The sequence below is a fragment of the Stegastes partitus genome, unplaced genomic scaffold, assembly GCF_000690725.1.
Source record: "Stegastes partitus isolate 25-593 unplaced genomic scaffold, Stegastes_partitus-1.0.2 Scaffold18, whole genome shotgun sequence".
NCBI lineage: Eukaryota > Metazoa > Chordata > Actinopteri > Pomacentridae > Stegastes > Stegastes partitus.
In genome coordinates, this window is record NW_007577749.1 from 1,594,398 (window position 1) to 1,606,855 (window position 12,458).

Below are 12,458 nucleotides of genomic sequence, written 5' to 3' on the forward strand. Positions count from 1 at the left end.
CACCACACACTGACCGCTGCATTCATATACCCTCGCACACCACTGATGCTCACAATCACACCTCATGATCCTACTTTGTTTTAATAAATAGCGTTACATGAAAATTGAACCCACCTGTGTGTCTTCTCCTTTGTTGCAGCCGAAGAGCCAGTCGTAACAAATTGGGGGCTCGTCCATTGTGAATTTATTTAATTTTTGTTGTTTGTGGCTGAGGAGACTGTTAAGCTGTCCTTTGATGGTTTGGGATCACAGAGGCATGACGAGGTAAGTGTTGAGCCAAGTGTGCATGCTATTGTAGAGGGGGTTCCCTTGCTAGGTTTAGCAGCGTTTCCCCTTTGGGTTTCGCTGGGGGGTGACTTGTAGTGTTGAGGTATGGTGGTTGGAGCATCCTTTTTTCCTCTTTCCTAAAGCTGCTCGGAAGCACATCTCTGGTTATGGGGGGGGTTGCCAGTTTTGTGGTCGCCTTTTTCAAGCCAGCAGGCTGTTGGTGCATAAAAACCCACCGCCATGCCTCATGAAGACAAGGGTGAGTTATTTAGCTAGTCCTGGTGACTAGGCAGTTAAATAGAAGGGAACCTTCCTTTGGTGTGGCTGTTTAGGCCTTGGTGCACGCTGCTAAGCCTCAACACATTACTTCATCTTGCTGTCTTGTGTGTTGATGCTAAGTTGAAGCATGGATGACTTTGTAAAAGCGTTTGTGGAGGCACGGTGTGGGAATTGTATAGATGGGTGTACAAAGGATCAATATAAAAATCATGATCCTACTTTGCTTTAATAAATAGCGTTATGTTATGGTTGAACCCACCTGTGTGTCTTCTCCTTTGTTGGAACCTAAGAGTCAGTCTTAACACATCTAAGATATATTTCAGAAATATGGTCTATGTTGACTTTTCAAGAGACATTATGCTTGGATTACTGAATTACTTTAACCAGAACCAAGAGATGCTATTATATCAGTCTTGCTTTACCCTCATTACACTACCTCCCAGTATGTTTCAGACTAGATTTTAACATCATACTGATTACATTTAAGGCCCTTCATGGCCTGCTATATCTGACCTTTTCGTACAATATACACCAGAATAAACTTGGAGATCCTCGGGCAGAGGTTCTTTGTCTGTTCCAGGGGCCTGGCTACAAACTAAAGAGGATGGCACATTTTCAGTCAGGGCCCCAGAACCCTTGAACAATCTGCCTGAGAATACCAGGTTGGCAGAATCAGTCATCTTTTCTTAAAACATACTTTTATTGAGGAGACTTTGACTATATTACCTGAGTTTTAATCTACTTTAAACTGTCTTTAATTTCTTTCTATATTCTTTTTTATCTTGTCTAACACTATATTGTTTTTACACATCATGTTGTGTTGTAATCTAGCTTAATAATGATGATTATGACTGTGTCTGTTTTATGAAGCACTAGATTTTTGTACCTTTTGTAATTTTGTACCTTGGATTTTGAAAAGTACTCTACAAATAAATTTGAATTTCATTTTTTATTTGAATGTTATAGCAACATAAACTGCATGTGATAAATGCAAGGTGCTATACAGCTAAAGTATTATTATTACTATTTAATATTAATAACAATGTTCAGCCACAGTTTCACAGCCACACAGCAGCTGCAGGTGTACTCGGCCCCATTATACATACACACACAAAATAAATAATGAGCACAAAATACACCACGTAACGTCTCATCAGCTCTTTTTTTCTGGAGTGTTTGCAGAACAAGTATAAATAAAGTTGCGAAGAAAAAAAAACGGCGTCCTGTTACCATAGTGACACGTACACTTTGCGGCGAATAGCGTTGGCAAATTAAAGATTTCTTTCGGAGGATAAACTGTTACTAACCCACACTGAGAGCTGCTGATACATAGAAAACTGAAGTAAGTGACTGTTTTTTATGTGTTACAGCTAAAACAAACAAACAAACAATAAACTAATGGCGTTTTTTTTCCCACCACAGCAAAGTGACCGTTAGCTAGCACCATAGTGCAGTGAACTGTTGTAGGAGCCTTCAGAGGTGCTAGCTATACCACACACCACTGTAAATATATCTATATAGTAATATGATATTTTTAAAAATGCATATCTTGTGAACAAGAACAATTTTGTGTCTTTTGGTAAATTTGGCTCGTCACACATGAAGACATCACGCAACACCATCATGCTAACATCAGCTTAGAGAAAAAGAGCATATTGTTGACTGCATGTCTACATGGAGCTCTTGGATCAGCTTTGACTTGTGTCCTGTATTTTCCACAGAATGTCTTTATCCAGGAGTCAGAGTCTCAGAATGGCAGCTGCACTGGAGGACTATTCACCCAAGCTGGACAAAGTGGGAGATGATCTGACAGAACAGATCAGCACGGAGCCCGCTGCACATGTGACTCCACTGTTTATTACCTGTTTGTAGTCACAGCCCAGAGCAACATCTGTCAAACAGCTGTCTGGTGCTTTGATCTGATGATGATGTGAATGTTTTTTTTAAAAGCTAGGGTTATTCTCCATTTCATGAGCATGACTAAAATCACATGTTTGTGTGTAGGAGAAAGTCAGGCTGGCCAAGCTGTCAAGAGATTGGTGAGTAGCACCAGGGCAGACAAAAAAAACATGATGCCGTATCAACTTTTTCTCTGACTTTATTTCTCTCTCTGTAGTCAGTACGTCTCACTACAGATGTCCACGCTGTGTTTGGAGCTGGAGGAGGAGCAGAGTTTCAGCTCTCTGCTGCAGGCTGTGGAGGAAGAAGGGCAAAAGCAGAAGGCTGAGGTCAAGAAAAGGTTCATAGCTACATTATTTTTAAACAGTATTAAAAATACTAACTTAAATCCTTATAGGAATGCATAGCGAAACAGTAAGTGGTGTGATTTCAGAACAGAGGAGTGTAACTTTGGAGAAAAAAAAAAGGCAGAAATGGGATAGTTTGTATTGCATCAGTAATGTAAGTTTCTGTCCTTCCAGAGAGGCAAAGATGGAACTGGTGTGTAGAGCACAGACTCTACAGAGGAAACAGGAGGAGTTCCAACTAAAAACTGAGAAACTGAAGGTAAGAAAATAAGAGCAAATCCTAAAGCCAAAACGGTTTTTATGAATAGCTATGAGGGATGAGTGAAAATCTACTACTGTGGGTGAACTAAACCTTTACTTGAGAACAAAATCAAACCTATTCAACGTGGGGCCCAATACTCACTGCCCTCCAGGATGTGAACGAGTGTTGCAGAGACCTGATGAAACAGCACAAAGAGATAAGAAAGATCACCAACATAATGAAGAATAAGGACAGAAACATTGAGCTGCAGCTGCAGCTCCAGCTGAGACAGAAAGAGACTCATCAGGCAGAGAAACTGCTGGAGGACCAACTGGAGGTGGGTCCCAGTGTCCATCTAGTCCACTTCAGTGTGGGTTAGTCCGACCAACTCAGCAAGATATGACAAGTGTTCTTACATTTTTGCAAGTAACAGATCGACACTTTAGATTCCATCGTTGAATGTTGTCTAATTCATGTTTTTTCTTTGTCTTCTCCTCTCTCAGCTGCTGCACAAACAGTTGACGGGGGAGATGGGACTTCATCAGGAGACTGAAATATTCCTGCAAAATCAGCACAAGGTTGCTACAGCAATATTACTACGAATATCAGAAACTGTTATGCAATCGGTGGTGTTTTGAGGCTGTCATTAGTGTAGCTGCACATCAACACTTAAACCCCAGGGCTGTGCTGCCAGAAGCTGTGGTCTAAACTGAGCATATGATTTAGTCTAACACCAGCTCACTGTGCGTGAAATCCCCTCAGTGCCATGAAAGGTGACTGTACCTTATAATTAAAGGTTCAATATAGTAAAAATCAACTTTTATAGTGTTTTGCATGTATTCTAAACATAGAATTGTAAAATAAAAGCTGTGAAAATATGAAGATCCTTACTTCTGCCACTGTTCCAGTCCGCCCTCAACTAGACAGCATCCCAGCGTTACAAACCAGAAAGAATACTATTCAGTTTTTACAAGTAACTGGGTAACTACAAGTTGTGCAGCTAAAAGTGCATGTAAGGCTGTCCCATCATTGCTCCTTATTTCAAGGTAAGTGATTCAAAAAGAGCAGCTTCCTCACAGTTCGTCAGGTTTACTTTCTTGCTAAAGCTACTTTGGCTAACTCTAAAATGCTTCAGCCATGAGCAAAGCACACCAAATGCTCTTATGTTGACTACTAAAGTGAACACATCAGTCGTCATGTACTCCCAACATCTGAGGAATTCCAGCTGCAGTGGATTCCATTTATTTTGAAATTTTCTTTTTTTGCCTTTATTTATCAGAGCAGTGGAGACAGAAAAGGGGGGAGAATAATGTGGAAAGACCTGCAGCGAATGGCCGTGGTTGGGAGTCGATCCCACAACCGCTGTGAATGGGACTGTAGCCCCTATTTGTGGGGCCGCTGTCTTGTCCAGTTGAGCTACTGGGGTGCCCTGATTACATTTATTTTTGAGCAAAATGTCCCCACGACAGTTGGAAAATCCTTAGTATTAGCACATTGCTTGGCTAATGGATCAAATGTTACCATTAGTTTTGATTGTATGTCCATAGGTCAGAACTTTGTGGATGCCTGTGATGATAAAACATGCAAACATGCATTGTGCTGTATTGAGTTAAACTGAAGGTGAAAATTCTAAAGTTAAAACCAGGTTAATTAACTGGTATGCCAATACAAGTATTCAAATTCCCTGATTTCTGAGAATATTGATTGTAATCAGAAGTAACACAGAAACAGCTCCGTTTGGTTTCCTTGCTAGTATTGGCTGTTGGTTTACTTTCACTTAAGTTATTTTTTACTACAGCAGTTAATCTTTTGTTTTTATTACTGCCATTAAAGCTGTCGATCGTATTATTTTTATTAGTGTTATTATTTACCACGCAGAAAAGCTAATCTTGTATTATTGATCAGGAGCTGCAACAGCTGTTGGATGAGTGGGAGCAGCGCACGAAGGAAATGCTGCATAAGACGGAGAAGCAGCTCAACACTGTCTGCTGCAAAAAAACACTGAACTTCGACAGACTAATGGAGTTGAAGAGGCAGGTGAGCAGTACTCAACAGCTGCCGATGCTGAACAGCTCAATGTTAGATGAATGCTAATTAGCTACTGATTTCAGTTCACGGAGATGGAGCAGGTGATAATGGAGGACAGGGAGGAGCAGAAGAAACTACTCCAAAAGCAGGAGGAGGTCAGAGCTGCTACCAAGGTAACAACATCAAATCAGAGCAGTGATGCAAGAGCTTCACCAATGCATTTCACAGTCTTCCAGATCTACCATGTTGTTGGGTTGTTTCATGTATTAATCTCTGTTTCTGACCCTGATTTCTGACCCTGCAGCTGCAGGCCTGGTGGAGAGGCTGCATGGTCCGGCGAGGCCTTGGCTGTTTTAAAAAAGCAGAGGAAAACAAGAAAGGCAAAAAGAAGAAAGAAGGACAGAAGAAAAAGAAGAAGTGATTTTGCTCTGCAGCTGCAAGGTGTCTCGGTGGTTAGCACCATTGCCTTGCAGCAAGAAGGTCGCTGGTTTGCGTCCCAGTGAGGACACCGAGATCTCTCTGCGTGGAGTTTGCATGTTCTCTCCGTGCAGCGTGGATTCTCTCCGGGTTCTCCGGCTTCCTCCCACAAAGTCCAAAAACATCCATCCATGCAAACTGGAAAACCCGGAGAGAACCCATGCTGCACGGGGAGAACGTGCAAACTCCACACAGAAAGATCCCGAGTGTCCTCACCGGGACGACCTTCTTGCTGTGAGCAACAGTGCTAACCACTGCTCCACCTTGCAGCCTGTCCAAAAACATGAAACTTCGCCCCAAGTCAGCTGGAATAGACTCCAGCCCCCCCGCGACCCTAGTGAGGATTTAGCGGTGTATAGATGATGAATGGTTGGATTTTGCTCTGGAATACTGCTTGTTCACATTGATATAATGTACATAAGTACAACAATAAACACTAATGCTCCATGTGAAAGTTAACTTCTTTCTTTATTACAAAGTCTTAAAACAGATTCTTGTCATTTCAAACATGCAACAAAAGTCAACTCATCTCATACAATGCTTCAGAAGAATTCCCTCAGATGGTATCAGGTTGCATATCAGTGCTGATAATGAACATATCAGCAAGTACAAGAGAAGCATCTTTAATCCAAGTCTTCTTTTTCCATTACTATGTACAGCGTGTCCTGAATGAAAGGTCAGACAATCAATAAACAATATCAAACATAAATATGAAAGAAATCCAAATGACTTCCAGCAATGAACACTACTGGGTAGTCTACTGTCGACTGACCATAGGCCATACATTTTAAGCCTTTATCATGATATGATAGAGATTTCAATGACAGACACACAGCATCTGTTTGTCTATGCAATTGCCCAATGTATAGTGAGCCGATACAAAAAAATTAACAGCAATTTATCTTCCTTATCACACCACTGGAATTCAGTTACAGAGAGATGAGTCATTAGAAACTCAGAACAGTAAAAAAAAAAGTCCTGCTGCTCGTCCTCACATCTGACAGAGGAGCAGAAGTCCCATCATTGCCAAACAGGAAACACCCTGAGGGGAGAGGATTATTTAAGGAAAAGGTTTTGAGGGGCTGACGTTTGTTTGTGCGTACTGGAAGTTTTACAACACTGGAATGATGTTGTGCTTCAAAATAGCACATGTCAAGTCTGCAAATGTAAGAGTGATTTAAAGTCTGTCCAACTGTGACTGGAGCAAAAACAGTGATGTCAGTCATATTGTCTAATGAAAAACTGTTCATTTCAACAGACACTTAATCAGCAGTGGTTAATTCAAATATTTCACACACATTTTATTATGTTAAACTGACTATCTTGCAAAAAATACTTCACTGCTCTCTGATATTTCAGGATCAAACAAATAAGAAACTTAAATGCAACCATAACAAATAAAATATATATAAAAAGTAAATTAAATAAGTGAAGCAGATAGAGACCAAAAATAATTGACCTAATGTTGACTTTCACTTCACTTACTGTCCTTGTGATCCAAGACTACAGTGTTGCTAAAGTGTGTAGTGTGTGACAGTGTGTCAGCTCCATGTGGCCAAAGTCCCACACTTGTGGTCCTTCTGTTTCAGTTGAATGGCTAGCTCTGTTCAGCGTGCATGTAGTTGTCGTCTCCAATGATGACGCAGTTGAGGTGGGAGCTGTGGATGCTGACACTCAGATGCTCTGCTGACGGAGGGGGAGGCCAGAGAGGAGGGGGAGGAGGAGAAGGAGGAGGGGAAGCCGTCTGTGCTGCCTCCTGCTGTCCACAGCTGCAGCTACACCTCAGCTGATCTTTAACAAAAAACACCAAGTTAGACATTTGTACTTCTCATGAGTGCAGCCTGAGTGCTTTGATACAACTACAAACTACTACTGTGTTTGGTACAACTACGGCAGAAATATGCATATACCACAACACAGCACAATATAATATAAAGTGCAGCTTGAAATTGTTGTAAGAGACAGTTTTGGCTGTTACTCACCATGCACGTGAAGCTTAGATTCATGGATCAGAGGCTGACGTTCTGTCACAGTAGATGGATAGGTCTCATTTCCGATGACACAGTCAATTAAAGTGGAGTTGCTGATGTTGAGGATCAAAACGGTTGATGGCGGACTCCGTAATGCCACTGTTTGTGAGTGGGCGAGGCAGAAAAAGGGGAAAAGGGAAAATGAGAATGGGAAGTTGCTGTTCCAGTGTGATGTAATAGAAAAAACGTGACACTGTCAAAAGTTTCCTTCAAGTTCCAGAGTAAAGGCTGCTTTCATTAACTGCTGATATGTGAAAAGTCACAGCAAGATATTTTTTATGCCTTGTGTGAAAATCACTTAATTACACAACTTTAGCTCAAATTATTCTTATTCCTGTAGAGCATCTACACATAGAACTAGTTTGTGCCAAACTGTGGCACAAACTAATTTCAGGCTGAGTCAAAGCTGTACTTGTTACATACAAATGTGTGTGGAAAAATGCCAAATTTTGCTTAGAATATAAGGAAAATGAGACAGGAATAAGTCAGACATTTGAAGAGCGTTTACTTGTAAAGATAAAAATGTCATGCAAAAAGCTGGGATTACCTTGTGTATTTGTGTCCTCCTTGGGTTGGTCAGTTGGAGCTGTGAAAGCAGTGACAGTTGAAAAGCCACATCTTTACGAATGAAAAATTGTCTTTTGGCAATATGAGTACAGAGAAAGTGACTATTTGAGTCACAAAGACCATTTGTGTCACAAAAATGGTTGATTTAATCATGCATATGCAATAATGTGGACAATGTTTGTAAAAATTAAAATCATAGAAAGTGATCTTACTTGGGAAGCACATGACTTTTTCACATGACAGAGGTTTTAAAGGCAGGCAGAACAGCTGACAGGCGCTTATGAAGCTCTTCTGAGCCATCCTGTGCATCACCTGGACGATTCGCTGCATGCTGTTAGATTTATAAGTCACCACCTGGAGGATGAGAGCAGACGTCTTTGCTATGATGCTCTAAACAAGAACAACACCTCAGTTAGAGACACAGCCGGGGGACTTGAGGGGACTTTTCCTCCTCCTGTAGCCCTGCTGCTGCTTTGCTAGGTCACGTGCACTCTCTTGCCGCCAGCAGACAGGTGAAGCGGGGATTTCTGTTGTTGTTGTCAATAGAAAACGAGATGCGGAAATAGTGATATGTAGGAGACTAAAGTTTTATCATAAGTTGAACTAGTGGCAAAGTATTACCACTTTAGAAAATTAAGGTTGGGGAACTCTTTGGTATTCTATCTACTACAGACTACATAAAATAGCTGCATGATAAATACAAGAGAAACGTACCCTTAACACATATAATACGTTATGGTCAAAATACTTCCAAATTATCTCACCTGATTCAGAGGCGTTCTTTCTTTCATCTTTTCAATATTGCGGTCGTTAAAAGGACGCGGAGCGTGAGGGTCAGACTTGCTCATCATTCTTGTAGCTGAGATATAATCGCTGTGAAAGCCGCCAACACCGACACATATAAGAGATTTCTGTAGAGAAAGCCCCCCGCGCGTGCGCAGTTGATCTTGGGTTTTCCCTCAGATGGACTACCGGAGAATTGTGATCTGTACGAGAACTCTGATAACATTACATCACCCTGTGTAGGTTTGCAGCTGCGTTTATTAAACTGCAAATACTGTCTACCTGGGAGTTTGTGGGTGATAGTAAGTAATTTTGCACGTGACTGGCACAACAATAGTATAGGAAGTGCTGTTATTATAAGTTTTGTCTTATGTTAAACTAAAACTGTCTCTACTATTTAATAAAGTTCCCTCTACTCGTTCTATGAGGATGCAACCTTCAAAACACCTTTCAATGTCAGCTACACGCCCAAAATACGGCACATAACGTTTCGATTTAGTGCTAAAATAGGCTAAAACAATGCTGTTCATGCCTTGACGTCGCTATCAACAGTGACCTGTTTTGCACTGAAATATCACAGCGAGGTGGAAGAAGTGATGCAACTGGCATGCATACAGGTAGTGGTGTAGCTGCCCACAGAGCTTTCTAGAAAACAAAGTAGTGAAGTCTTTAAAGTGCTATACATTTGAACTCAAACGATATGATGGAAATCAATACAATTTAGAAATCAATGGTAGGCCAGTGTGCTAAAGAAAAGAAAACTTATTGGGAGACATACTTCAGCTGTTGATTGCCATGTAAAAAAAATAAATAAAAGAAAGACAGGGGTATGGCAAACACAAACACACACACACACACACATATATATATATATGTATGTTTGAATACATTAATAGAATATGACCCCACACACACACACACACACACACACACACACACACACACACACACACACACACACACACACACAATGTAAACAATTTTGGGGAAGTATTTATATCTGTCACTTTCGGTACGTTGTTGTTTTCTGAATGATATGTTGCAATTCATGCCTTCCTCTAGTATGTGCCGTATGTTGATTGGTTGTGGAGTCACAGCCACTCCCTATCTCAGATGTCTTCTGTTTTGTATCGACACATTTTTCTGATGAAAGTCTGTCACCAAAACTTTGCGGAAAAAAAGGGTTTTTGCAGGTTAGACAGTGTGTGGGAGTCTTTTTAAAACTAAGAGACATCAAGCACCCAAATGAGGGATTAAAAAAATAAACTGTATATACAAAAATACAACTTTTTTTTTTTTTTTTAAAGGCCCCTGTGATTATTTATCATCCATCACATTGTTAGATAGGTAGCATTTCACTCTACAATTCTACAATTCTATAATTTCATTAAGCAGATGCCTTTATCCAAAGAGACATACATCTGAGAGCAGATACAACACAAGCCAGGATCTAGTCAGGAGAAAACCATCTAGATAAGTGCCATAGAACAAGGACAAGTGTGATAGGGTGTTGATGCCAATAGCAGGCTGTGTTGGAGGTAACAGGAAATTATTTTTTTGTTTTGTTTTGTTTTCAGTCTGTCAAGTGCAAAGGTGTAGCAGCCTATAAGTTGAAACAACATTTGAACTGTTTTGTGAGTTTTAACCAACTTTAAACTTGGGTAGTTTATACAAAGTTTAGTCCAATCAAGCATCCCCACCAAAGAGTCACAAAATAAATCGGATGGGTTGACAATCATTAAGCAAGAACAAAAGAAACAAAGAAAGTTCCACTGTACAAAAAGGTCATTAATTTTTTTTCATTAGTATTTGCTTTGTTATGATCTTTTTTATTATTCTGATAACATTACTTAGAATAAATGTACTTAAGTAGCAAACCAGTGCTAGTAAAAAATTGGCAGACTTCCTTTCAGTGTTTCTAAAATTTCTTCAGCGTGTCCAGTTTAAAAGTAGTCAGCTGGGGATGCAAACCTTTTAGTATATTATGTAGTGAGAATGTGTTTTATTTATTGGTGAGATTTGGTATTAGTGTAGTCAAGACATTTTATGAGAAGGCTCTCTGTGGCATAACCCACTGCAGAGGTTGGGTCATCAATCCCCAACTCCCAGGAATGTTGTTTAAAACGTTCAGCAGTCAAGTTCACAACTTTAAAGCATTTATAGATGAAATGCCAAGTCAGTAACTGTGCTCATTGGTGAATTATATTTGATCAGCATAGGTGCCAACCAAGCCCTGCAATGGAAAGGCGACCTGTCCAGGGTGTCCCCTGCCTTCACCCTGAGACGGCTGGGATAGACTCTAGCCTCCCCGTGACCCTAGTGAGGATTAAGGTGTATAGATGATGGATGGATGGATGGATAGTTGCCAACCTCCAAACAGCTTGTTCTAAATCAGAAGAACAACTTAACCAGCGTGTCTGGGGCTCTTTCTCCAGAAAACTGTTGATTTAGGAGACAATTTTTTTTCTACAGTCTAGTGAATTTATGGAGTACCTTGGTTGCCAAAATATGGAGTCAGGAATGTGGGCGCCTTGTTATGTTTTGTTTTATTTTAAATGGGACAGCAGGTGGGGAAAAATCCTAATCAAAACTGACAATAATAAAAATTTGACATTTTAAAATAAAGTCATGGATTGTCCTAAATCAGAAAGAAACAAACACATGCATTTTTCTAGATTAGTTAGATTGAGAGTGCTATGAAAACCTAGAATGCATAAAGAAGAGAGATTGGATGACCTGAGACTGGAGATTACTATAAGAATAGTTGCTATTTGAAATTGTATTTATACACTACAAAACGGTGGCAGGTTGTGGGCTTATATAGAATGAAAGAATGTTTTTTTGTGTGTGTGTGTGTTGTTTTTTTTTTTGAATGATCACACGTGGTTGAACAATGTTACAATACCAACAACCTGAATCAGTGTAATAGCCTCATAACAGCTACCATCCACTCCCAACTGTCTGTGCTTCTACTGGTCGCTATTCTCAGAGCGCGTCCCCGTAACCAGAGACACACGCAGTGCTGTCCTACATGCTCTTTCTTGTCTGTCAGGGTCATCTTTTCATTTAAAATTTTTTTTAATTTTTTTTACTTCATGAGAGGGTGGAACAAGTGTCATTCGTATCAGGTTAGTACATGAAAGCTGAACATCCTGAGTCAAACAGCAAGGAGTCACTGCAGCATCATCATGTATGATAAGGAGATATGAATTTTACTTTTTATTTTTGCTAAACCGGAGTGAGACACCCTCCTATAGTAACCATCAGAGGTCTGCCGGCGTGATTTAGTCATATGAAATTTTCGAGACGTCAGAAAACTTGACTGGACAGACTTTGAACTCTCTCCTAGTTTTGTGTTTCATGTTGATAGATCACATAAAACTGTGTTATGAACATGTATGGGGGAAGAAAACGTGTTTAAAATGCAAAATATGCACCGCGGGCGTCACATTTCTTTCAACATCTTCGTCATGTTTTGTGGTTTTACAAAACGAAAATCAAAGAAAGTCTGTGGAAGTGCAGGTCCTGTGATGTAGCTGT

General features: G+C 40.3%; 2 protein-coding genes across 2 annotated transcripts; one reads left to right on the top strand and one right to left on the bottom strand.

Annotated features, from left to right (window-relative positions):
* Nucleotides 1-2,268: 2,268 nt before the first annotated feature.
* On the top strand, nt 2,269-5,467 carry drc9 (dynein regulatory complex subunit 9; the record flags this gene model as incomplete). Its single annotated transcript, XM_008292399.1, has 9 exons — nt 2,269-2,388; nt 2,551-2,585; nt 2,663-2,785; nt 2,967-3,051; nt 3,206-3,370; nt 3,537-3,611; nt 4,939-5,070; nt 5,145-5,234; nt 5,366-5,467. Coding segments are annotated over exons 1-9 (927 nt in total), but the record flags the coding sequence as incomplete, so codon positions are not given.
* A 520-nt stretch (nt 5,468-5,987) lies between these two features.
* Nucleotides 5,988-9,049, bottom strand: LOC103365025 (uncharacterized). Its single transcript, XM_008292357.1, has 5 exons — nt 8,900-9,049; nt 8,348-8,489; nt 8,116-8,154; nt 7,521-7,667; nt 5,988-7,329 (listed from the first exon to the last, which is right to left on the bottom strand). The coding sequence occupies exons 1-5, from the start codon at nt 8,984-8,986 to the stop codon at nt 7,136-7,138; spliced, it is 609 nt and encodes a 202-aa protein (XP_008290579.1). The 5' UTR covers nt 8,987-9,049; the 3' UTR covers nt 5,988-7,135.
* Nucleotides 9,050-12,458: the final 3,409 nt, after the last annotated feature.

What these genes read in the sequence shown, in the direction of transcription:
- LOC103365025 (XM_008292357.1), bottom strand. Translation starts at nt 8,986, where the DNA reads ATGATGAGCAAGTCTGACCCTCACGCTCCGCGTCCTTTTAACGACCGC. An exon ending in AAAGAACGCCTCTGAATCAG is followed by an intron (nt 8,490 to 8,899) that starts GTGAGATAATTT and finishes CTCATCCTCCAG; the next exon opens with GTGGTGACTTATAAATCTAA. An exon ending in GGAGGACACAAATACACAAG is followed by an intron (nt 7,668 to 8,115) that starts GTAATCCCAGCT and finishes ACTCACAAACAG; the next exon opens with TGGCATTACGGAGTCCGCCA.